Here is a 27,228-nt window from a genome sequence, read left to right as displayed (position 1 = left end):
TGTTACTAAATTTCATCATCTCAATTAAGAACCCTGATTTTCCCTGCCTTCAGTGGAAGAGGGATTGATAATTGGACATTTGCCTCATGGCCTCTGAAAAAAACTGTTTTGTCCTTTATTATTTATTTATTTATTTATGTCTTTTTAGGGCCATACCTGAGGCATATGGAGATTCCCACGCTAGAGGTCAAATTGAAACTGTAGCCCTTGGCCTACGCTACAACCACAGCAACAAGGGATCCAAGTCCCATCTGCAACCTACATACATCACAGCTCACAGCAACACCAGATCCTTAACCCAGTGAGCCAGGCCAAGGATCGGACCTGCATCCTCATGGATACTAGTCAGATTCCTACATATGATTATAAAAGTATATATAGTGTTTTAGATCCCACCAGTCAGTCCCACTTCTCATTTAGCTTTTTTTTTTGGCATTTGCCTTCTTATTTATGAATAATGTTCTCATTCTTTTAAAATTTATTCTATTTAAGAAATATCTGTTGACTTCTTGGTGTGACAGATGAGGATTTAGCTTACCTGCCTTCCCCTTCTCCCAATTTCAATATATAACTTTAAAATCTGTTGATTACCTTTGTAAATTGGAGTAGTAAATTTACTGTTTTTTGAACACTAACTCTGGACGCCCTACTTAGTAAAATCAAAATATTAACATCCTTATTCTTTTCCTTTTGTTTTCTTTCTCTCTCTTTCTTTCTTTCTTTCTTTCTAGGTTTTAAAACTTTTCATTTGCATATTAAAAAATTGTGCATTCTAGGATTTCCTGTTGTAGCTCAGTGGAATGAACCTGACTATTATCCATTAGAACACAGGTTCAATCCCTGGTCCCACTCAGTGGATTAAGGATCTGGCGTTGCTGTGAGCTGCAGCATTGATCGCAGACACAGCTTGCATCTTTCATTGCTGTAGCTGTGGTGTAGACTAGCAGCTGTGGCTCTTGATTTGACGCCTGTACTACAGGTGCGGCCCTATAAAAAAAAAATCGTTCATTCCATACTTAAAAAATCATTTTAACTAAAAGAAAATGGCACTCTGATTAAAACTGCATTTTATAGCCCTCAGGACACCTTGGACCAGCTTGCTTTCTCTCTAGATTTCACTGTCTTCCCATCCAGCTTCTTTCTTCACCAACATGAAAGTTCTTTTCCTTCCCTGCCAGCCAGACAGACAGGTGAGAGAGGCAGGTGAGGCCTTCGTGTCAACAGTTCTCTGTTCCTTGATGTGAAAAGGGTATAACACAATCATGTAAACTTGATCCAGTCTCTTTGCATTTCCCATTAGTTTTCACCTGTCTCTTCAATATCCCAACTTTAGTAAACTATAATTTTACATTGTCAGGATTGATATTTACATTCCATTCTGCAATTGTCTTCCTTGCTCTAAAGGCTGAAAAGTAATATGCAAAGCTTACATTATAACTTTGTGAATGTTGTTCACTGCAAGGTCTTATCGTAACCGTGGTTATATTAGAGGGGTTTTTTTGGTTTGTTTTCTTTCTGGCAGCTTCAACAAAACAAGGCAAACAGCCTTCTAGCCTTTGTTTTTGTTCTATCTCTAGATTCTTTATCACATCAGATATTCTGAATCCACTTTTTCCTCCAGAGACCCCTCTACCTGCTCTAGTTTTAGGTTTCTAGATCTCATGCTAAGACTATTCTTTTTTGTGTGTGTCTTTTTGCCTTTTCTAGGGCCGCTCTCGTGGCATATGGAGGTTCCCAGGCTAGGGGTTGAATTGGAGCTGTAGCCGCCGGCCTACACCACAGCCACAGCAACGCAGTGCCAGATCCTTAACCCACTGAGAGAGGCCAAGGATCAAATCCACAACCTCATGGTTCCTAGTCGGATTTGTTTCCGCTGCGCCAAGACAGGAGCTCCGAGTCCTTATATTTTAAAGTGTCTTTGTTCCTTTTTCACATTTGTGCTATATGGCTGGTTGGAAGTCATTTTCCCTTACAGCTTAGAAGCATCACTCCATTGTCATTAGTAAGGTTAATATGAAGTCTTTGCACGATCTTTGTAGGTGACTATTTTTTTCCATCTGGAAACATTTAGAGACATTTTATGTGATATTCTGAAATTTTTACAATGATGTAGGTACATGTGAATATGCCGTGTGTTTTGCATTCATTATGGGTTTACCTGGAGGGCTTTTTCAGTCTAAAGATTGATAGTCTTTCATTCTGGAATAATTTTTGTTTGTTTGTTTTTGTCTTTTTGTCTTTTTAGGGTCTCACCTGCCGAACATGGAGGTTCCCAGGCTTGAGGTCCAGTGGAGCTACAGCTGCTGGCCTACGCCAGAGCCACAGCAACGCAGGGTCCAAGCTGCATCTGTGACCTACAGCACAGCTCACAGCAACGCCAGATCCTTAACCACCAAAAGTCAGATAGTATTTCTTTGTCTGTTCGTATTTAAGAATGAGCTATGAAAAAAATGGATCAAGTGGCTCTCTGTACATAGATAGGGATTATATACCTTTGAGTTTAACCCAAGAATGGATAATAGTAAAATCTATATAGGTAAGGAGCTGGTTGTTAAATTGGGGCTGCAGGAACCCTAGATGTCAGAAGGCCATCTGTAGGTCTTTTTGCCAGACGTTATAACTCTTTAGAGAATAACTCATATTTTTTTGCCTGGGACATAGTCAGGTGTGAAGATTGCAGAGGAGATGATATTGAGTGTTTGGTATTGCCCTTTTAATTTCTGATTTCAACCCCACTTCACTTTTTTCTTTTCTTTTTTTTTTAGGGAGACACTAGTGGCATATGGAAGTTCCCAGAATAAGAGTCAAATCAAAGCTACAGCTGCCGTCCTACACCACAGCCACAGCATGTGAGATCCGAGCCACGACTACAGCCTACACCACAGCTCATAGCAAGGCCGGATCCCCGACCCACTGAGCAAGGCCACGGATCATACCCATATCCTCATGAATACTAGTCGGATTCATTTCCACTTTTCCACATGGGAACTCCTCACTTCATTTTTTATACTTATCATTTCCTACATCAAAACTTCTTAGGAGTCAAGAATACAAAATGGGAAAAAAACAGTCTCTTCAGCAAGTACTGCTGGGAAAATTGGACCGCTCCATGTAAATCGGTGAAATTAGAAGACGCCTTCACACCACGCACAAAAATAAACTCAAAATGCCTTAAAGACTTAAACATAAGACATGACACTGTAAAACTAGAAGAGAACATAGGCAAAAACATTCTCTGACATAAATCATACAAATGTTTTCTTAGGTCATTCTCTCAAGGCAATAGAAATGAAAATAAAAATAAACTGGGAGTTCTCTTGTGGCACAGTGGATTAAGGATCCAGCGTTGTCACTGCAGTGGCTTGAGTTACTGCTTTGACACAGGTTCGATCCCTGGCCCAGGAACTTCCACATGCTGAGGGAAATCCAACAAAAACAAAACCAAAAATAAACAAATGGGACATAATTAAACGTATAAGCTTTTGCACAGCAAAGGAAACCATTAAAAACATAGACAACCTACAGAATAGAAAATATTAGCAAAAGATATTACCTATTTGGGCTTAATCTCCAAAATATATAAACAACTCGTGCAGTTCACCAATAAAAAAAAACCCAACAATCCAATTGAAAAATGGGCAGAAGACCTAGACATTTCCTCAAGAAAAGACATATAGAAAGCCAGTAGGCACGTAAGATGCTTAGCATGGCTAAGTAATTAGACCCAAATCAAAACTCCAATGAGGGATTTCCCATTGTGGCACAGCAAAAACTAATCTGACTAGTGACCATGAGGTTGTGGGTTCAATTCCTGGCCTTGCTCAGTGGGTTAAGGATCCGGCATTGCCGTGAACAATGGTATAGTTTGCAGACTCGGCTTGGATCTGGTGTTGCTGTGGCTGCAATTCAACTCATAGCCTGGGAACTTCCATATGCTGTGGGTACAGCCCTAAAAAGCAACAGCAGGTGTTCCTGTCGTGGAGCAGCAGAAATGAATCCAACTAGGAACATGAGGTTGCAGGTTCAATCCCTGGCCTTGCTCAGTGGGGTGAGGATCCAGAATTGCAGTGAGCTGAGGTGTAGGTTGCAGATGTGGCTCGGATCCTGTGTTGCTGTGGCTCTGGTGTAGGCCAGCAGCAACAGCTCTGATTAGACCCCTAGCCTGGGAACCTCTATAGGCCACTGGTGTGGCCCTATAAAGACAAAAAGACCAAAAAAAAAAAAAAAGACAACAACAACAACAAAAAATAATGAGGTACCACCTCACACCTGTCAAAATGGCCATCATTACAAAGTTAACAAATACTGAAGAGGATGTAGAGAAAAGGGAACCCTCCTACACTGTTGGTGGGAATGTAAATTGTTAGAACCACTGTGGAAAACAGTCTGGCAGTTCCTCAGAAAACTAAAAATAGAATTACCAGGAGTTCCCATTGTGGCTCAGCGGAAACGAATCTGACTAGCATCTCCATGAGGACACAGGTTCGGTCCCTGGCCTTGCTCTGTGGGTTAAGGATCTGGCGTTGCCATGAGCTGTGGTGTAGGTCGCAGATTCAGCTCGAATCTGGTGTTGCTGTGGCTGTGGCATAGGCCAGCGGCTACAGCTCTATGATTTGACCCCTAGCCTAGGAATCTCTATATGTTGCGGTGGGGCCCTAAAAAGACCAAAAAAAAACCAATTACCATATGATCCAGCAGTTCCGCTCCTTGGCATATGTCTGGACAAAAGTACAATTCAAAAAGTCACATGCATCGCTGTGTCTATTACAGCACTATTCACAATAGCTAAGACATGGAAACAACCTCAGCACCCATTGACATATGAATGGATGAAGAAAATGTGGTACCTATATGCAGTGGAATATTACTCAGCCATAAAAGAGAATGAAATAGTGTTGTTTTGCAGCAACATGAATACAACTAGAGATTCTCAGTACTAAGTGAAGTAAGTCAGAAAGAGAAAGACAAATACCAAATGATGTCACTTATATGTGGAGTCTAAAATGAACTTGTCTACAAAACAGAAACAGACTCACAGGCATAGAGAACAGACTTGTGGTTGCCGGGGCGGGGGGGGGGTGTGTGGGATGACTGGGATTTGGGGGTTAATAGATGCAAACTATTATGTTTAGAATGCATAAACAACAAGGCCCTACTGTATAGCACAGGAAACTATATCTAGTCTCCTGGAATATACATGTATAGCTGAGTCACTTTGCTTTATAGCAGAAATTGGCACAACATTGTAAATCAATTATAGTTAAAAAAAAAAAAAACTTCTCAGGAATTCTGCAAGACAGATCAATTCCTTTTCTGAGTATAACTCCCTTGGTGCATATTCATAACCTTGTTTTTCTCTGCCTTGCCTCATCACTTCTACTCTTACATCTATGTTCTGTCATCTAAAATTTTATAAAAACTTTTTTCTCCAGTATGCTTATTATTGGTTTATACCTTTGTGTTCCTTTACTGTTCATTTTATAGGAGGCTCAGGAGGGAAAGACACTGAACAGGAGTAGTCAGTTTGTCATTTTGACCCAAAAGACCATTTTATAATTTTTGAGTGGTGAGCCATCAGTCATCTTATATTATTTATGAAATTATGTAAAATAATTTAGTCTGCTTTGAAGGATGCTTGGCAAATGGCTGGGAGAAGTTTGTTCAGGAAGCATTTATTGAGGACACATAGTTGCACTGAACTCTAGGGTGCTAGGAGAACAGATCGAATAAGTGCTTTAGTCAATTTAGGAGTGGAGATGGAAAATACGGAGAAAATTTTTCCCAAAGGAGCTAAACTCTGAAGTTGCAGTAATTTGCTAAATGAAAGTCCATGTTCTTTGAAGAGCATTTTCAAAGGCATTCAGACATGAGAGAGCATGGCAAAATTGGTAGACCTGAAAGTAGTTTCTTATAGCTGGGCATGTATGAGGAAGTAATAAATAAAACGGGAGAGTGGAAGTTCCCTTGTGGCACAGCAGGTTAAAGATCTGGAGTCATTGTAGCTGTGGTGCAGCCTGCAGCCATGGCTCGGGTTTGATCCCTGGCCCAGGAACTTCTGCCTGCCTTGGGTGTGGCCAAAAACAGACAACAAAAACAAGAATAAAAACTGGTGATGGGAGTTCCCGTCGTGGCTCAGTGGTTAACGAATCCGACTAGGAACCATAAGGTTGCGGGTTCGATCCCTGGCTTTGCTCAGTGGGCTAAGGATCTGGCATTGCTGTGAGCTGTGGTGTAGGTTGCAGACGTGGCTCGGATCCCACGTTGCTGTGGCCCTGGCATAGGCTGGTGGTTACAGCTCCGATTCGACCCCTAGCCTGGGAACCTCCATATGCCGAGGGAACAGCCCAAGAAATGGCAAAAAAACAAAACAAAACAAGAAAAACTGGTGATGGAGTCAGGAATATGGTCCTAAAAGGCCTGTATTTATTTAAGGTCTTTGAATTTTACCCTGAAAACAGTGGGAAGCAGTTGTAGGATTTTAATTTTGCTAATGATGTGATCAGGTTTACATTTCTAATCAAGATGGCAGAATGGGAGTTCCCTGGTGGCTCAGCAGGTTAAGGACCCGGCATTGTCCCTGCTGTGGCTCAGGTTTGATCCCTGGCCTCAGTACTTACACATGCCAGAGGTGTGGCCAAATAAAAGGGGGTAGCAGAATGGAGAATAGAAGAATATTAGGCAGGGAGGTAAGCTAAGAGATTATTGAAATAATCCAGGTTGACTTATGTGAAAACACTTAAATCTTTAAGCAATATTTTCAAAAAGATTCTGTTCACAGGAGTTCCCTGGTGGCTCGGAGGGTAAGGATTCTGTGTTGTCAATGCTGTGGCTTGGGTCACAGCACAGTAACTGCTGTGACTTGGGTCAATCCCTGGCCCAGGAACTTCTGCATGCCACAGGCCAGGCCAAAAGAAAAAGATTTTGACCACAATCCACATGAAAGAAAGATTTTATGTGGAAACTGAGAACTACATACACATGTGTGTGCACATAGAGCAAAAAATTTTCAAAACACACCTTACTCTTACGTGCAATACACTGGGAGATGTTCATTCTTCTGTGTTATTTTTTTTTTACCTAATTTCTTTTTTTTAAATCATAGTTAATTAACTTATTTTATTTTAGGGATACACCTACGGCCATGGGAGTTCCAAGGCTAGGGGTTGAATCAAAGCTGCAGCTGCTGGCCTAGCCATGGCCATAGCAATGCCAGATCTAAGCCACGTCTGCTCCCTACACTACAGCTTATGTTAATGCTGTATCCTTAATCTACTGAGTGAGGCCAGGGATTGAACCGGCATGCTCATGGATACTAGTCGGATTTGGGACCTCCAGTCTTTACCTTTTAATTGGAATGTTTATTCCATTTATTGATATGCCTTAAGTCTAGCTTTTTTTTTCTTGGCCATACTTGCTGCATACAAAAATTCCAAGGCCGCAGATCGAACCTGTGCCATAGTAGTGACCCAAGCCACAGCTGTGACAACGGCAGGTCCTTAATTGCTAGGCCACCATGGAACTTTCTAAGTCTACCATCTCGATACTTGTTTTCTGTTTGTCCTGTGTCCTTTGTTTCTTTGTTACTCCTTTTCTGCCCCGCCCTTTTGATTAGTTAAGTAATTTTTAGCTTCCATTTTATCTTATATATAATGTGAGAACCTTAACAGTAATAGGATTCCCTTTCCCCAGGTCTTTATGCTATTGTTAACTATTTCACTTATGTATATTTTATATAGTATAATCTTTATTTATTTTTGAACAGTCAATAAACTTTAAAGATATTAAGTGGAAAAACTGAATTTTTTTTTTCTTTCATTATCTAAGAATGCTTCTATACCCGTCTTTCCTTTCTGTAATGAGAAGTCAACAGTGCCTAGATTTCTTCTTTGTAGTTATCCTACTTAGGGTTCACTGATCCTTTTGGATCTCCAGTTTTATATTGTTCATCAATTTTGGAACTCTTTCAACTATTATCTTTTAAAATATTTCTTCTCTTTCATTCTTTATTTTCTTCTGGGGTTCCAGATGTATGTCCCATGTGTTCTTAGATTTCTGCTATTTTGTTCTTTTTTTTTTTTTTTCCTCTCTGGCCTAATTTTGGGCTATTTTATATTTATCTGCCTTCAAATTCAAATATTCATTGTTCTAGTGAGCCCAATCTGTATTTTTCAGTTCTAGAATTTTTTTTTTTTGTCTTTTTTTAAGGGCCTCACCCACGGCACATGGAGGTTCCCAGGCTAGGGGTCTAATCGGAACTGTTGCTGCCAACCTACACCAGAGCTTCAGCAACACCACATCCAAGCCGTGTCTGCAACCTACACCACAGCTCATGGCAACACTGGATCCTCGACCCACTGAGCGAGGTCAGGGATCAAACTTGCAACCCCATGGTTCCTAGTTGAGTTCGTTTTCACTGTACCAAGATGGGAACTCCTAGAATTTTCATTTGATTTTTTCTTAGGGCACCTCTCTTCTGTTGATATTTCCCATCTATTCATCCATTCTTATAATTTCCTGAAAATTCTTTAACATTTGTAATCACTGTTTTAACGACCTTATATGTTAATTTCAGTATTTGGGTCATCTCTAGGTATGCTTCTTTTTTTTTTTGTCTTTTTTAAGGCTGCACCTTCAGCATTTGGAGGTTCCCAGGTTCAGAGCTATAGCCACTAGCACACACCACAGCCACAGCAAGTGGGATCTGAGCCATATCTGCGACCTGCACCACAGCTCACGCAATGCTGGATCCTTAACCCACTGAGCAAGGCCAGGGATCAAACCCAAGTCCTCATGGATGCTAGTCATGTTTGTTAATCATTGAGCCACGATGGGAACTCTGGTATACTTCTGTCTTTTTGATGATTTGTGTGTGAATGTATATACTTTAATTATGTCTAAATATTCTGCCTCATAGTTCCCCTGTGGCACAGTGAGTTAAGGATCTGGCATCACTGCAGCAGCTTAGGTGCTACTGTGGTGCAAGTTGAATCCCTAGCCCAGGAATTTCAACATGCCACAGACTTGGCCCAAAAAAAGGAAAAGAAAATAAATATATATAAATAAATATTCTGGCTCTTTGCATATCTAAGAATTTATTTTATAGGAGATATTTTGGCTGATACCTGTGGAAACAGAATTGTATCATTTTCCTTTAAAAAGTGTTGAGTATTAGGAGTTTGTTCCCACTGTGCTACAGTGGGTTAACGATCTAACTTGTCACTGTGGCATTGCTGGTTAGATTCCAGTCCCAGGACTGAGGTTTAAGGATCCAGCATTGCCACAGCTGTGGCGTAGATTGCAGATGTAGCTCAGATACGATCCCTGGCCCAGAAACTTCCATAGGCCATGGGTGCTACTGAAAAAGGAAAAAAAAATATTGAGTTTTTCTTTCTGGCCTTCAGTTAAATTATCAGGGGATTGCTGTCGTGTGAAGGCTTGGTTTTAGGCTTTGTTAGGGTGAATTTGTTTGGACATAGCCCTTAGTCCTGGGACATGTTCCTTACTCCTTATCCATGGACTTTATAGAGTTTTAATAGAAAGTGAAAGTGTCTACTAAGCCCCTCAAACTTGGCAGTATGGAAACTCTAAATTCTCTGCCTGGTACTGGGCAGTTGCTGAAATCTCTGCTCATATCTTTTTGCCTTTTTAGGGCCACACCTGCAGCATATGGAGGTTCCCAGGCTAGGGATCTAATTGTAGCTTCAGCTGCTGGCCTGTGCCAGAGCCACAGCAATGCGGGATCCAAGCCGCATCTTCGACCTACACCACAGCCCATGGCAACACCGGATCCTCAGCCCACTGAGTGAGGCCAGGGATCCAACCCACAATCTCATGGTTCCTAGTTGGATTTGTTTTTGCTGCACTGTGACAGGAACTTCTCTGCTCAGATCTTTAGCTTCACAGTTACTGTTACTTTGGATTCCTTGGAGATAGCATCAGGGGAACTATATCTACCATCTGGATTAATATGTTTTTATTGTTACATATTTTAATTATACACACACACATATCCTACAGTTTTATAAAGTCAGTATCCATTTAGTGTTTATTATTTTTATTGCACTGATTTTGGCTGCTGTTAATATATTCTCTTTTCTTTGGTTTTCAGTAACTATACAATAATCTGCTTAGGTGTGGTCTTCCTCATATTCATCTGGTTTAGGGTTTGCAGAACTTTCTCTTTGTTTTTTTCTGTTTTAAGGCTGTGCCTGTGGCATATAGGAGTTCCCAGGCTAGGGGTCAAGCTGGGAGGACATCACAGAACTCAGTCCTGGTAGCCATTCTGTTGCCAGAGTTCTTAATGAGGAAGATGGGTTCTGTCCAGACAGCAACATAACTTTTTTCCCCAATCCCTGGCACAAAGGATTAATTTTGTTCTATCACTGGCAAATCCTTGCTGAATCGTTCATCTGTTTTTTTTCTCTCTTCTTTTTTAGGGCTGTATCCACGGCATATGGAAGTTCCCAGGCTAGAGATCTAATCAGAGCTGTAGCTGCCAGCCTACGCCACAGCCACAGCAATGCCAGATCCGAGCCATGTCTACAACCTACACCACACCTCACGGCAGCATAGGATCCTTAACCACTGAATGAGGCCAGGGATTGAACCCACAACTTTGTGGTTCCTAGTTGGATGGCATTTCTGGTGCGCCACAAACCTCCAAAGTTTATTTTTTAAAAAATCAATAGTAGTTGATCTCAAACTATATTTTATTTATGGATTTGATTTATGTCTTAGGCATTTCTGTATCTGGTACCTAGAGAGTGGCCAGCACATTTAGGCTTTCGGTAAATATTGGTTGGTTGAAGAGATAAAAGATAGCAAGGGAGGATGAATTACAGATAACCTCTAAGTTTCTAACTTTATCAACTGTGTGGATGGTGATACTCACTTAGGGAGTATAAAAAGCAGAGACTGGGAGTTCCCGTCCATGGCTCAGGAGTTAGCGACCTGACTGGCAACCATGAGGATGCATGTTCGATCCCTGGCCTCACTCAGTAGGTTAAGGATCTGGCGTTGCCATGAGCTGTGGTGTAGGCTGCAGATGCGGCTTGGATCCTGCGATGCTGTGGCCCTGTCATAGACTGGCAGCTACAGCTCTAATTGGACCCCTAGCCTGGGAACCTCTTTATACCACAGGTGTGGCCCTAAAAAGACAGAAAGACCAAAAAAGCAGAGATTGGAAACTACTCCATGCCTGATGGATAATATTTTCTTGTTTTATACCAGTGATATAATTAATAACGAGGAAATCCGATCAAAGTCAAAATTGTATTTTCTTGAATACTTCTCAGAGGAGTAAATTCTTCTTTTTCTCTTTAGGCATATAAAACTTTTGCTAATCGAGTGAACAATTTAAAGAAAAAGCTGGATCAATTGAAGTCAACCCTTCCTGATCCTGAGGAATCACCAGTCCCTTCTCCAAGCATGGATGCTCCCTCCCCAACTGGTTCTGAGTCTCCTTTTCAAGGAATGGGAGGTGAGGAATCTCAGTCACCAACTGTGGAGAGTGAGAAATCTGCCACACCTGAGCCTGCGACAGATAATCGTGATGTGGAAGACATGGAACTTTCAGATGTGGAAGATGATGGGTCAAAAATCATTGGTATGTCCTGTGTATTTAGTAGGCAACTTGCTCTTATCTGTTTTGCTTTCTTACCAATGAATCTATCACAGGAATGTATTAAAAGATAGTTCAGGAGTTCCCATCGTGGTTCAGTGGAAACAAATCTGACTAGCATCCATGAGGATGCAGGTTCGATCCTTGACCTCGCTTAGTGGGCTAAGGGTCGGGCGTTGCCGTGAGCTGTAGTAGAGATTGCAGATGTGGCTCAAATCCTGTGTTGCTGTGGCTGTGGTATAGACCAGCTGCTACAACTCTGATTTGACCCCTAACCTGGGAACCTCCCTATGCCATGGGTGTGGCCCTAAAAAGGCAAAAAACAAAGATAGTTCGGGAGTTCTCGTTGTGGCTTAGTGGGTTAAGAACCCAACCTGTATCCATGAGGATGCAGGTTCGGTCCCTGGCCTTGCTCAGTGGCTTAAGGATCCAGTGTTGCCACAAGCAGTAGCGTAGGTCGAAGATATAGCTCGGATCCTGTGTTGCTGTGGCTGTGGTGTAGGTCAGCAGCTGCAGCTCCCATTTGACCCCAGCCTGTGAACTTCCATATGCCACAGGTGTTGCTCTAAACAGAAAAAAAAAGAAAGATAAAAGATACATTTGGGAAATTCAGGAGTTCTCATTGTGGCTCGGCTGGTTAAGAACCCAACTAGTATCCATGAGAATGTGGGTTTGATCCTTGGCCTCGCTTAGTGGGTTGAAGGATCTGGCGTTGCCGCAAGCTGGTTGCCGCAAGCTGTGGTGTACATCGCGGATGTGGCTCAGATCTGGCATTGCTATGGCTATGGAATAGGCCAGCAGCTGCAACTCCAGTGTAACCTCTAGCCTGGAAACTACCATATGCCACCCGTGCGGCCCTAAAAAGAAAAGAAAAAACAAAAAACATTTGGGAAATTCATTTTAAGCAGATATTATAAAGGTAAAAAGAATCGTAAATCATAAAGACTATGGCTTTTTAAAAAATCATGAAGTAAATGATTTTTCTCTAAAGCATAGTACTTTTTTACCCCCAAATTAGGAAATATTGGGATATGTTATTTTATATTGGAAGCAGAGTCTGGAAAGTATTAGGATGCAATAACATCTCTTTTCTTTTTTTAAACAGTAGAAGACAGGAAGGAAAAACCTGTGGAGAAGTCAGCTGTATCTACTTCCATACCTACAAAGCCAACAGAAAGTATCTCAAAGGCCTCTTCATGTACTCCAGTGCCTGTGACCATGACAGTAACCCCACCTCTTCCAAAGCCTGCGAATACTTCTCTTCTCTCCCCTACTCCTGCATTGGCTTTGCCAAACCTGGCTAATGTGGATCTGGCAAAAATCAGTTCCATCCTTAGCAGCCTGACATCAGTCATGAAAAATACTGGTGAGTAAGCCTAGTCAAGAAGATAAAAACTTATTTCCATCTTTTTAATTGGGCCATCAGTCTGGGTTTTATTTTTATTTTTGTTCTTTAGTTAAAAGTAATTTTTTAAATTAAAAAATAAAACTAGTACATGGTCATTATAGACAAGTTAGAAAATAAAAGAATAAAACACCCATAATTCTGCCACCCAAAAGGAAACCTCTTGTTTAACCTTGTGTTCCATACATATATTAATGTGTTTGGGGAGATTAAATGTTTGTAATAATTTTTCTTTCAACAGTTAAAGCGTTGGAGTTCCCGTCATAGCTCAGTGGTTAACGAATCTGACTAGGAAGCATGACCATGAGGTTGTGGGTTCGATCCCTGGCCTTGCTTAGTGGGTTAAGGATCTGGCATTGCCATGAGCTGCTGTGTAGGTCACAGACGCGGCTCGAATCCCGCATTGCTGTGGCTGTGGTGTAGGCCGGCGGCTACAGCTCAGATAGACCTCTAGCCTGGCAACCTCCATATGCCTCGGGTGTGACCCTAGAAAAGACCAAAAAAAAAAAAATTAAAGTATGTTGCATATATAATTGGTCTTCCATATTCACAGGTTCTGCATCTGCATATTCCACATCTGTGGATTCATCCAAACATGGATTGAAAATATTTGAGGGAAAAAAAATTTCAGAAAGTTCCAGAAAGCAAAACTGGAATTTGCCATGCCCTGGCGACTATTTATATAGCATTTACATTGTATTTATAACTTTACTTAAAATACCTAATGCAAGGGAATCTAGAGATGATTTAAAATATATGGAAGAATATGCATAGGTTATATGCAAACATGACACCATTTTATAAAGGACTTGAGCATCTACAGATTTTGGTATATTTGGCTGCCCTGAAACCAACCCCCTATGGGTACTGAGGGACAACTGTACATTTGAAATCAGCTATTTAGGAGTTCCTTGGTGGCCTAGCAGGTTAAGGATCCAGTGTTGTCACTGCTGTGGCAAGGGTTCAGTTCCTGGCTCAGGATTCCACATACCATGAGCATAGCCAAAAAACTAATTAATTAATTAATTTAAAAAATGAAATCAGCTACTTAAAATTTTTTAACTACATATCATGAATATTTTTATAAGTCATTAAATAAAAATATTCATCTATATCATTTAATAGCATTCAGCAGTTAATGATGTAGCATTTAATAATTTATCCAAGCTTTTATCATTAAACATCTAGTGTGTTTCCAGTTTTTCACTGTTAGAATACTGTAATGAAAAACCTTGATGCTAGAATTTTACGCACAACCCTTCTTAAAAGGATTAAGTATAAAATGTTTTTAAATGGAAATTTTAATGAAAATATATAAAAGTTGGAGTTCTTTTTGTGGCTCAACAGAAACAAACCTGACTAATATCCCTGAGCATGCAGATTTGATCCTGGGCCTTGCTCAGTGGGTTAAGGATCTGGTGTTACAAGCTGCGGTGTAGGTTATAGCTGTGACTCAGATCTGGTGTTGCTGTGGTGTAGGCTGGCACCTTTAGCTTGGATTTGACCCCTAGCCTGGAAACTTTGTAAGCCGAGGGTGCAGACCTAAAAAGAAAAGAAAGTGTGCAAAAGTAGAGCCCCTTTTCATTCTCATCACTGATTTTCAATAGTACAAACACATGGCCAATCTTGTTTCTGCTGTGACTTACCAATCTTGATTATTTTGAAGAAAATCGTAATTATTTAATTTTTTTCATAAATAATTATTTCTAAAAGGTGAAGACAAAAAAGCAGCATGTAGGTTTTTACGTTTTTTCATATTATAACTAAAATTATCTCCAAAAAAGGTACTATTTTATTTGCCAAAGTTCCCATTGGGCCTCAACCTCTTCAACACTATTTTATTTTAATCTTTTTCAAATTCAATCTTAAAAAAATTGTTTTAACCTGCATTCCTTTGATTAAGACACAGTTAAATTTATTTTATTTGCTTATCAATTATTTTATCTTTGTGAAATTCTGATTATATTTTTGATCATTAAAAATGAAAAATTATTTTATCTTTAGATATATACCCTTTTTCCTATGTTAAAAACCTACCTGGGAGTTCCCATCATGGTGCGATGGAAATGAATCTGACTAGGAACCACAAGGTTGCGGGTTCGATCCCTGGCCTTGCTCAGTGGGTTAAGGGTCTGGCATTGCCGTGAGTTGTGGTGTAGGTCGCAGATGAGGCTCAGATCTGGCATGGCTATGGCTGTGGCATAGCCCGGCATCTACAGCTCTGATTAGACCCCTAGCCTAGGAACCTCCATATGCCGAGGATGTGCCCCTAAAAAGACAAAAAGACAAAAAAACCCAAAAACCTACCCAGTATTTTAAAATGTGAAAATGTAGAGTTCCCCTTGTGGCTCAGTGGTTAACGAATCCAACTAGGAACCATGAGGTTGAAGGTTTGACCCCTGTCCTTGCTCAGTGGGTTAAGGATCCGTCATTGCTGTGACCTGTGGTGTAGGTCACAGACATGGCTTGGACTCCATGTTGCTGTTGTTCTGGCGTAGACCAATGGCTATAGCTCCAATTTGACCCCTGGCCTGGGAACCTCCATATGCCGCGGGTGCGGCCCTAGAAAAAAAAAAGACCAAAAAAATAAAATAAAATAAAATAAAATGTAAAAATGTAAAGGTTGCTATATAACCCCATTTTAAAGTCCATTTCAAAAAGAAATAAATTGGGAGTTCCCATTGTGGCTCAGTGGTTAACAAATCTGACCAGCATACAGGAGGATGCAGGTTCAATCCCTGGCCTCACTTGGTGGGTTAAAGATCCAGTGTTGCTGTGAGCTATGGTATAGATCGCAGATACGGCTCGGATCCTGTGCGGCTGTGGCTGTGGTACAGGCCGGCAGCTACAGCTCTGATTCGACCCTTAGCCTGGGAACCTCCATATGCCATGGCTGTAGCCTTAAAACACAAAAAGAAAAAACAGAACAACCCCCCCCTCCCAAAAAAGGAAATAAATTGGAGTTCCCATCGTGGTGCAAGTGGACACAAATCCGACTAGGAACCATGAGGTGGCGGGTTCTATTCCTGGTCTTGCTCCATGGGTTAAGGATCTGGTGTTGCTGTGAGCTGTGGTGTAGGTGAAAGGTGTGGTATAGGTTGAAGTCATATGGCTCGGATCCCATGTGGCTGTGGCTGTGGCGTAGGCCGGCAGCAACGGTCTGATTGGACCCCCTAGCCTGGGAACCTACATATGCTATGCGTGCGGCCCTAAAGAGACAAAAAAGATTTAAAAAAAAAAAAGGAAATAACTTATTTATTACATAGAAGTATACATTGGCCAAGTTATACAGCACAGTGGCTCTGATCGTAATTAGCCATCAGTGTTTGTTGAACACCAACAGAACTCTGATATGTATCTTCCATTTAATAGAGAAAAAAATAGGTTCTTTAATCTTTATTGGGGCTCTGAAAACAAAAGAATACATATGAAAAAAATTAATATATTTAATTAAGGGTGTTCCAGTTAGATGGGAGCATGTCTTAATCTGATTTTCAGATTTTTTTATTTGTACAAGATGGAACAGTCATAAAATTTCTGTTAAACAAACATACCAGACCGATTAAGTGACAGGGAAGTGTCATGAATGATCATTTTGAATTGCATTTTCTTGAGTTAATCTTTCTGCCACCAGGTGTCAGTCCTGCATCAAGACCTTCTCCAGGAACTCCTACAAGTCCCAGCAACCTCACCAGTGGCCTGAAAACACCTGTACCTGCCACGACAACATCTCACAACCCTCTGGCAAATATCCTCTCGAAGGTGGAGATCACCCCAGAGAGCATTCTGTCTGCTCTTTCCAAAACCCAGACACAGTCAGCCCCTGCACTGCAAGGTAAACTGACACGTGCCAGAGAGACTTGAATTGTGAATGTTTGTCTCTGGCTTAATCCTGGATTCCATTTCTGAGTTCTCCAAAGCCATGAAATGTGTATTATAGTTAATTCATTATTCTCTTTACCATGTACGAGCTGGCATTTATAGAATTATGGAATGTCAAAGCTGAAAGAGACTTTGAATATTATCTAGTCTTATCCTTTCCTTTTCAGGTGAACAAATTAAGGCTTAGAGAGGTGATGTGACCTGCTTAAGGTCACACATCTAGGAGTGCCCATTGTGGCTCAGGTTAAGAACTCAACTAGTATCCATGAGGATGTGGTTCAGTCCCTGGCCTTGCTCAGTGGGTTAGTGATCCGGCGTTGCTGTGAGCTGTGGTGTAGGCCACAGACAAGACTCGGATCCCATGTTGCTGTGGCTGTGGTGTAGGCCGGCAGCAGCAGCTCCCATCGACCCTTAACCTGGGAACTTCCGCATGCCACATGTGCAGCCCTAAAAAGCAAAAAAAAAAAAAAAGGAAGGGGGAGGGTCATACATCTGTCTGTTCAATGATGAGCTGAGACTAAAAGGTTTCCCTACGGGAGTCCAGTATTCTTTCACTTAGACCATTTACCCCAACCTCGCCTCTTAGTACAGGTTAGTTTATATTGAGGTTTACATATTTTAATGTTAACTGAAACAAAAGGCAGTGAGAAAGATCGGTCTACTATCAGAACTCTTATGAACCATGGTTATCTCTTCTATGTCCTGATGTTTTGTAGAGGCCTCTATAGATAACGTAATTTTTTTGTTTTCTTTCTACCTATTATCTCTACCTTTTTTGAACCTCTCCATTCAGCTTTGCTAATTATCTGTTTTGAGCCTAAAATTGTCTGCTTCTAACATTTTTTTCGTAAGACTTACCTTGTTCTCTGTTCTCAGACCCTCCAGATAGCAACCTCGGTATAATTATGCAATAAATTACAAACTGCTTCAATGGTGATTTACTCTGTATCAGTAGTTCTCAGCTAGGAGCCACCAGGGGATATTTGCCTTGTCTGAACACGTTTTTGTTTGTCACAACTGGGGTTAGGGGTGCTACTACATCTAATGGGTAGAAGCCAGGAAAGCTATTTAATCCTACGATGCACAGGACAGCCTCAACAACAAAGAAGTATCCAGCCCAAAATGTCAGTGGTGCTGAGGTTGAAAAGTCCTGCTTTATGTGAATAGAGAGCAGCAGTACAGGTATCTTAATTTTCTTACTTCCTAAACTGTTCTGTAACTGGATTCACCAAGCACTGTATCATAGTGAGCTTTGTCTTGCAATGTAAGAGAATTTTGTTACATAGCTAAATGCTGTTAAATAATAATCCACATCCCTACATAGTGGTGTCAGCAGTAAAGAATTAATGGTAATACTACAGTACATCTTTTACCATTTATTTCAGGGATAATTAGTTTGAGAGATTGGCATGTTTATGATTTCTCCCTTTAGTTCCTCTTCTATCACCTTCCTGTAGTTACAGTAAAAGTCTTAAACTCATTTGTATTTTACCTTCATATATAGATATAATATTAATTTTAAAGAAGAAGCTTTTCTTTCAGCAGATTGTTAATGACAGTATCAAGTGGACCTTCTTATCAGACAAAATTTGAACCGAACTAGGTGTGTTGTGATGAAATGAGAAGTAGAAATTTCAGGAAGCAAGCTTTGTGGAATAACAGGGCAGTTCATCACCTTTCAGTTCCTTATGGAAAGTGGAATTCTCTTTGATTTTTAAAAGAGTTGTGTCCAACAACTTACATAGCTACCTTTCTTCAAACACTGTAAGGGAAATCACTTAGAACTTTGCTCTGCATGTGTCACCCATAGCCCTTATTGATGGATTTTCAACACAAAAGAATGACTTCAGTGGGCAAAGAGCTATAGTGTGGTTTAAGATTGAAGAAAAGTAATTCTTAGTGGTAGGAGACTCTTTCACCTATTGCCAGAAATCTGAGTAGTATCTACGATAATAAAATGGTCTTTTGAGGAATTTATTTCACATCTGAAAGATACGTTAAAATGTCTTTTGAGGGAGGGGGCATCAGTCTATTTTATTGAGGGGCTTTGTGGGAGAGTCAAAGAGCTGGGAGAACAATGAGATCCAGTGTCCCCTGGCTGGTTTTTCACAGCTTCACAGTTGCTGCTAAAATATCTTTTTTAAAATCATATGGTATTATCACATACCACTTTTTGGTACTTGAAGACATCTGGTTTTGGTAAAAGCAGTGACTACTAAGAATTAAACTATTGGGGGGAGGATTAAATAACCATAGCACTTTCTGGAAATGAAATATGGGTTGTTTTTTTTTTTTCCAGGAGGATAATAACTAAAATCAACAGTATTTTGATTATTTGGATGTTATCAAATTTTGGAAATTATAAAAACCATGCATCATTTAGAAGTTGATGGCATTTGAAAATGTTTCAGGGATGGTGTGACCTTAAAATTCTTTAGTCCTTAAATCTCCTAGCGATTATGAATGAAAATTAAAGTTTTGAAGAAACATTTATTGAAGTATATGAAATATTTTCTTTCAGCATATCATTATGAAGGGAAAGTTTTAGTATATGACTGAAAGCCATAAACTCAGGTGAAATATACATAAAAAGTTTTCATTTGTGATCAGAAATTGTGTTTTCTTGGAGTTCCCATCGTGGCGCAGTGGTTAACAAATCCGACTAGGAACCATGAGGTTGCGGGTTCGGTCCCTGCCCTTGCTCAGTGGATTGACGATCCGGCGTTGCCGTGAGCTCTGGTGTAGGTTGCAGACGTGGCTCGGATCCAGCATTGCTGTGGTTCTGGCGTAGGCTGGTGGCTGCAGCTCCGATTCGACCCCTAGCCTGGGAACCTCCATATGCCGCGGGAGCGGCCCAAGAAATAGCAAAAAGACACACACACCAAAAAAAAGAAAAAGAAATTGTATTTTCTAAAATATGATTGGATTTAAAGGATCTGTTATTTCTTTGTTATTTTCATAACAAAATAATATTTCAGTTATTTTCATAAGAAATTTTCTACAGGAGTAATTTGCTTGAATGGATTTCAGCCTTCCTTTGCTCCAAAGAAGTATTTCTCAGTCCTTCTGAGAGGGTTTTGTCTATCAGTGAGTAGGGTTGAATCTCATCAATGGCAACCCAGGTAGACCAGTTGTCTTTGGAAGTTTTCAACCTACATGATGGGATTGTATGTTTTCTTATGAAAAAATCAGTGTCCCCATGGTCTAGCTTTCTAAGTCTTTGTGGTGTATGTTTATATATTTATTATTGCTACATTTTGCATCCAAAAATTTTACAACCAAAGCTTTGTCTCCCCATAGGTAACACCAGTCTAGCAAGAGATGCTCCTTGAAAAAAAAATCCCTGTTCAAATAAATTCCTACAATTTGCATATTGCTGTCTCTCTCCCGAGAATAGCAGTATACATTAACTTATTAAAGACAATTATGGAGGATGAAAAGGAAGCGTAGGGCAGAATAAATAGATTTGTATTTAGAGAAACAGTTCTACAGACCAGACTTTTAGAAATATTGGCTTAAAGTGTTATTTTAAGAATAATTTTGCCCCCTTTCTTTTCCTGCTTTGTCTTGTTTCAACTGTGAATGATTCTGACACTAAAATCTCCCCCTTCCTGTTGCCTTTTATTGTGTCATGTTGGACCTGTTTCATGACTACTAGAAACATTTCAGTAATTTGCTCTCGTTATATTAATAAATAGATCCAGTGTTTTCTATTACATTTAGCCATTGCTTATTTGGTCTGGATTCCCTTTGATCTAGTATTTTAGTGTCTATCTGGTTCCCACTGGAATGAATGAGAATATCCAATTAATCTACATTGTTTTCATTGTAAGCTACAGAGTTGTTCTTTTTAATTCCTCTAATCTTTGTTTCTATAGGCCTGTCATCTTTACTTCAGAGTGTTACTGGGAACCCAGTTCCATCCAGCGAAGCTGCATCCCAGAGCACTTCAGCGTCCCCCGCCAACACCACAGTCTCTAACATAAAAGGAAGAAATTTACCCTCCAATACCCAATCCTTTATTTCCAAAGGCTTCAGCTATTCTCCTAATTCATCAACTTCTGAAGTCTCTTCAACTTCAGCCAGCAAGGCCTCGATTGGGCAAAGCCCAGGGCTCCCAAGCACTACTTTCAAGCTCCCATCCAACACTCTGGGGTTTACAAGTACCCACAATACTAGCCCTGCTGCCCCACCTACTGAAGTTGCCATGTGCCAATCTTCAGAGATCTCCAAGCCAAAGCTGGAGTCCGAGTCCACCTCCCCAAGCCTGGAAATGAAGATTCACAACTTCTTAAAAGGTAATCCTGGTTTCAGTGGCTTAAACTTAAACATCCCAATCCTGAGCAGTTTGGGGTCCAGTGCCCCAACTGAAAGCCATCCGTCAGACTTCCAGCGTGGCCCTACTAGCACGTCAATTGACAACATTGATGGAACCCCTGTGCGGGATGAACGGAGTGGGACGCCCACCCAAGATGAGATGATGGACAAGCCCACATCCAGCAGTGTAGATACCATGTCCCTGCTTTCCAAGATCATTAGCCCTGGTTCCTCAACGCCCAGCAGTACAAGATCACCACCCCCTGGGAGAGAGGAAAGCTACCCTCGAGAGCTCTCCAATTCTCTATCTACATATCGGCCCTTTGGTTTGGGCAGTGAATCACCCTATAAGCAGCCGTCTGATGGGATGGAGAGACCATCTTCCCTGATGGACTCTTCACAGGAGAAATTCTATCCAGATACTTCTTTCCAGGAAGATGAAGATTACCGAGATTTTGAGTATTCAGGGCCTCCACCCTCTGCCATGATGAACCTAGAGAAGAAACCGGCCAAATCTATCCTGAAATCAAGCAAGCTTTCTGATACCACCGAGTACCAGCCAATCCTGTCCAGTTACAGCCACAGGGCCCAAGAATTTGGGGTCAAATCTGCCTTCCCTCCATCTGTAAGGGCCCTTCTGGACTCTAGTGAGAACTGTGACCGTCTGTCATCTTCCCCTGGGCTATTTGGTGCCTTCAGCATAAGAGGGAATGAACCTGGGTCTGACCGGTCACCTTCACCGAGTAAGAATGATTCATTTTTCACCCCCGACTCCAACCACAATAGCTTGTCTCAGTCTACCACTGGGCATCTCAGTTTGCCACAGAAGCAGTACCCAGACTCTCCTCACCCAGTCCCACATCGTTCCCTTTTCTCTCCGCAGAATACCCTTGCCGCTCCCACGGGCCACCCACCCACGTCAGGTGTGGAGAAAGTCCTGGCCTCCACCATTTCCACCACATCGACGATTGAGTTTAAGAATATGCTTAAAAACGCCTCACGAAAGCCCTCAGATGATAAGCATTTTGGCCAGGCCCCCAGCAAGGGCACTGCAAGTGATGCTGTCAGTCTCTCAAACCTCACCCAGCCCAGCTTGGCAGCCACTGATCAGCAACAAGAAGAGCACTACCGTATAGAAACCCGAGTCTCCTCCTCCTGCTTAGACTTGCCTGATAGTACCGAAGAGAAGGGGGCCCCTATAGAAACCTTGGGTTATCATAATGCATCCAATAGGAGGATGTCAGGGGAGCCAATACAGACTGTAGAGTCCATCCGAGTTCCTGGGAAGGGAAATAGAGGACATGGGCGTGAGGCTTCAAGGGTGGGTTGGTTTGATTTGAGCACCTCAGGCGGCTCGTTTGACAATGGTCCCTCAAGTGCCTCTGAGTTGGCATCCCTTGGGGGTGGGGGCAGCGGAGGCCTCACTGGCTTTAAAACAGCACCGTACAAGGAACGGGCACCCCAATTTCAGGAAAGTGTCGGCAGCTTTCGTTCCAACAGTTTCAACTCAACATTTGAGCATCATCTCCCCCCGTCCCCCTTGGAACATGGGACACCCTTCCAGAGAGAGCCAGTGGGGCCATCATCTGCCCCACCTGCCCCTTCTAAGGATCATGGTGGTATCTTCTCTCGAGATGCACCCACTCATCTACCCTCTGTGGATCTTTCGAACCCCTTCACAAAGGAGGCAGCACTGGCCCATGCTGCCCCACCTCCTGGAGAGCACAGCGGAGTTCCTTTCCCTACCCCACCCCCTCCTCCACCCCCTGGGGAACATAGCAGCAGTGCTGGGAGTGGTGTCCCTTTTTCTACTCCACCTCCTCCTCCACCTACCGTTGACCATTCTGGGGTTGTACCCTTCCCAACCCCACCACTGGCAGAGCACGGAGTGGCAGGGGCTGTGGCAGTATTTCCCAAGGACCATAGTTCCCTCCTTCAAGGGACCTTGGCTGATCATTTTGGGGTGCTCCCAGGACCCAGGGACCATGGGGGCCCTACCCAGCGGGACCTCAACGGCCCTGGCCTTAGCCGTGTACGCGAGAGCCTCAGCCTACCTTCCCATTCTCTGGAGCACTTGGGCCCAGCCCATGGAGGAGGAGGTGGGGGAGGCAGCAACAGCAGCAGTGGGCCTCCCTTGGGTCCCTCACACAGAGACGCCATCAGCCGGAGTGGGATGATCTTGCGGAGTCCCCGGCCAGACTTTCGGCCTAGGGAACCTTTTCTCAGCAGAGACCCTTTCCACAGCTTAAAGAGACCCAGGCCACCTTTCGCTAGGGGCCCTCCGTTCTTTGCACCAAAACGCCCATTCTTCCCTCCCAGGTACTGATGGAAACTAAGGGAAAGGCATTTTGAACAGTCTAGAGAGCATTGGAAGTAGGAGTTTGGTTTATTATTGTTCCTTGTTTGTTTTTCCTCCTTTGATTTTTTTTTCTTTTTTTATTATGACAAAGGGCCTCCCTTCCAAATTAAAAAGTCATATATGCTTTACATTTCACTATTCCATCCAGTTCTCCCTCTCACTGCTCTTATACCTACCTTCTCCAAGTTATTTGTATTTTAAGGGTGGGGGGCAAAGAAATACAAGCAAAACTACTTCATTGGGCTGGGGGGTTGAGGGGTGGGGAGGAAAACAAATCTTACTTTATCCCACCTATTGAAGAGTATTATTACATTTGAAATAAAACTTCCATCAGTACAGTTAATAACATGTGCAATGTTGGGATGTTATTTTGGACTTGGCTTATCAAGTAGTCAATGGAAGGATCCCCGTCCCTTTCTCTTTCCAGTTCAGTTACTGCTATAACCAGTGTGGCTCTCCTCCCTCTATGCTCAGCATATGCCAGCTGACAGTCAAGAGATGCTGCAGGGGAGGAAATGTGGGAGACCTTGGACCTTTCAAGTTTCTCGTTTTTTTTTTTAAAGGCATTTTGAAGTTGAGTTCTTTACGTTTCTCCTAAAATCTAGAGTGTTTTTGTTATTTTTAAAGTCAGCTTCTTAAGTGCTATTAGGCAGTAACTTTGAGGAAGGATTGTAACCTAGTAAAAAATCATATCCTAGTAAAAAAGGATTTTTTTTATTTCAAGGTCAAAATAAGAAGTAACTACAATATAGAGAAAGGAACCCATTAATGGTATGCTGTGACCTGCCTATCTGTCATAAACAAGGAAACATTTCTGAGGTAGTTTCACACATCTTGCACCAAGCTCTAGCTTCCTGCTTTTCTTTCTTGACTCTTTCTCCCTCAGTTTTCACTTCTGTTTTAGCCAGAAAGAAAATCACTACAGTTGACAATTGATACAAAGGTACAACTGAAATATTATCCCTGTGTTTGTTTTTAAATAAGTAGACATTTTTACCATGGTGCCTCCCTAACATAAGTGACATTTGTTGGTGGTTTTCAACAGAGGTTAACCACAAGGGAAAGGTAAATATTTGTCTTTTTCTTTTCCCCTTGACCTAGTCCTGTATTCTCCCCTGTTCTTGGTATGTCAAAGGAAGAGGGTCAGTAGCATGATTCTTTATATTTTACCTCTTCAGACCTGTCTTAGTGACAAGTGGGTATTATACATATCTTTTCAGAGAAACAGGAGGACCTGATTAAGTCCAAAATTACCCTGCTCTACAGATAGCAGCCTGTCACATTTCAAGGCCCAATCCCTATCCTCACCTCCCACTCTCAATAGGAAATGAAGAATGTTTCTGCCCTTAGTCATTTTACAGGAGAAGGAAGTACGTTTCTTTTCCCTGAACTGAAAGGCTTCTTATTTCTATTTCTACAACTAGTAATGGGAAAAAGACAATCACTGCACTTTGAGTGTTTTTATCTTTGTATCCAGGGACACTGAAAAGAAAATGTTGCTTTACAAGTATTTTATTATTTAGTATCTTACCCCAAGGTACACACTGGTAATCTCTAGCCAGATAAGTGGAAGAATATGAGTAAAAGAAAATCCTAGCAATTTTCATATTTTCTTTCAAGTTAGTATAGGAGTAAGTATAAGAATTACAAAGATTGCTTTGGATTCTTCCAGTAAAATATTAAAGATGGGAGAGAGTAGACAGTGTAGTGACAGTTGATTCTTCCTCTCAGAATAAACTTGCTTTCCAGATAAAGAGCAGCGTTTTAAAACCAGGTGGGCATCAAAGTTTGGGAGTTTTTGTGTAATCCATGTTATTTATTTGGGTTCGCCGTCTGTTTTGTGGTTAGGATACTGCAAGTCATTCATCTTCCTAATGCGTTTTCTGGTCTTAAGCCAACTGTTTGTTCTTTCTTTGACCTCCAGCCTCTCTGCCCTATAGATCTTCCTACAAAATTGCATGATACATAACCTTGTAAGTGGGATAGGGTATATATAGTGTAGCAAAGCAAAGAAACGGTAAAGTTATATTGAGTCCTAAGACATTTGTTTAGAGAAAAAGGATAAGAGAGGGTGGGGTGGGGAAGGGAGAGTTCTATTTGACTCAGAACTGAAATAGGTTTTGTTTTGTTTTGTTTTGTTTTTTTCCAAAAATTAAGTGGGATGTTTTTCACTCCAGAATAAAAGAATGTGAATTCCTTCTGCTGCTCTCGTTTAAGATAAAAGTAGTGTTTACTTGAAAAGGCTCTCTGACCATTTGATTTTATCAGAAAATGCGGGGTTGTCAGGAAAGTGGCTTCCTGAAAGTTGGGGCAGGGCAGTTGTCCTCAAAAACATGATGGCTAATACATGAAAGGAAGATCTTGTTGTATAGTTTAAAAGACGGACTTTTAAAGGGTGGTTTTCTGTGGAGTGTTTTGTTTTTTAAACGCCACAAAATCCTCAGTGCATTTCTTTGAGGATGGGAGTGAGGGTTTATTTGTGACTGTCAGTTGTTAACTTTAAGGAAATCTGTCAACAGCAGTAAATGAAGATGACAATGTATATATGTGATATAGTGAAACAAAAAAGACAATTCTGGTATTCATAACATGAAACAAAGGGGTTTTATTCTTTCTGTGTCTGTGATTTAAAATTCCGTGCCCATGCTCTGACTTTTGTATTTCAACCTGAATTTTAAAAAATAAACAAGATTTTTTTTTTTTAAAGAAAGCATAGCATAGTGTGTTTTGGCAAGGACGTGATTCATATGAAAGCAGAATATGTGAAGTTGTTACTAAGGTCCTTGGTGCTCACTGTAAAATCACAGACAGAGAATTGGTGGGTGGGGGTCATGAATACACGGGTACTACTTAAAACTCAGTGATACAGTATGAGAAATTGAGTACTTAAGTATTTTGTAAGAGTTTACTTCTTAGTCAGCTTAGATGAGACCTCTCCCTGCTCCCCTCCCAAAAGTTGAGAGTAAATAGAATTTGGTTTGTTTCCGGGGAGGGTAAAATGATCAGAGACTAGAATTTTCATCCTTTCTGATCCCAGGAATACAATGTTTGTGATATATATGGTACAGCAGACCTATCTAGATAATGTGAATATGCTAAACTTCCTAATTGCAGGATATTCACTATCAATCCTGAAGTTACTGGTTCATGCAGAGTTAAGCTTCAGCTGTTAATGTTTTGAAGCCGCTGTAAATTACTGCTTTTCCCCTTTTTTTTTCCTTCTCCTCCTCTCTGCCCCCTTTTTTTGAATGGGCTGGGGTGCCTGTTAAGATTAAAATTAGATATGTTGGATTGATATTCTCACGTGTTCAGTGTGGAAAACAAAATGAGTACATGCTTTAGAGGCAACAACAATGAAATCTTTTTTGAAATGTGTATTAATATCATTTAATAAAATAACTAGTTCTAAAGGTTTGACATTTTTCTTTGAGATTTGGGGCTTTGACCAAGGGCCCCTGGCTTCTCTGGTGAGTGCAAATAGGAGAGAACTTCTCCAGGAGCTGAAACTTCTGCTTTGTGGAACAGGCCTGTGGTTGGAAAAACTTAAATTTTCTCCAGCAAAGACCCTACGTGACTGTCCAGGGCTGAAGGTGAAACCAGCTACAGAAAGCAGAAAGAAAAGCCTGGATATACCTCTGAAGATAA

General features: G+C 41.3%; 1 protein-coding gene across 6 annotated transcripts in view; it reads left to right on the top strand.

Annotated features, from left to right (window-relative positions):
- The window catches only part of RPRD2 (regulation of nuclear pre-mRNA domain containing 2), a 90,056-nt gene extending 63,063 nt beyond the window's left edge, over nucleotides 1-26,993 (top strand). For 3 of the 6 annotated variants that reach the window (XM_047784745.1, XM_047784743.1, XM_047784746.1), the window contains 4 exons: nucleotides 11,323-11,605; nucleotides 12,726-12,986; nucleotides 16,660-16,860; nucleotides 20,786-26,993. In XM_047784745.1, coding sequence (XP_047640701.1) covers nucleotides 11,323-11,605; nucleotides 12,726-12,986; nucleotides 16,660-16,860; nucleotides 20,786-23,550 — 3,510 coding nt within the window. In that variant the 3' untranslated portion in view covers nucleotides 23,551-26,993. The remainder of the gene's footprint in view (nucleotides 1-11,322; nucleotides 11,606-12,725; nucleotides 12,987-16,659; nucleotides 16,861-20,785) is intronic. The other 3 variants (XM_047784748.1, XM_047784747.1, XM_047784744.1) reach the window with 3 other exon arrangements.
- Nucleotides 26,994-27,228: the final 235 nt, after the last annotated feature.

This window comes from Phacochoerus africanus, chromosome 6 (assembly GCF_016906955.1).
Source record: "Phacochoerus africanus isolate WHEZ1 chromosome 6, ROS_Pafr_v1, whole genome shotgun sequence".
Classification (NCBI taxonomy): domain Eukaryota; kingdom Metazoa; phylum Chordata; class Mammalia; order Artiodactyla; family Suidae; genus Phacochoerus; species Phacochoerus africanus.
This window is presented reverse-complemented; position numbering and strand designations above follow the sequence as displayed.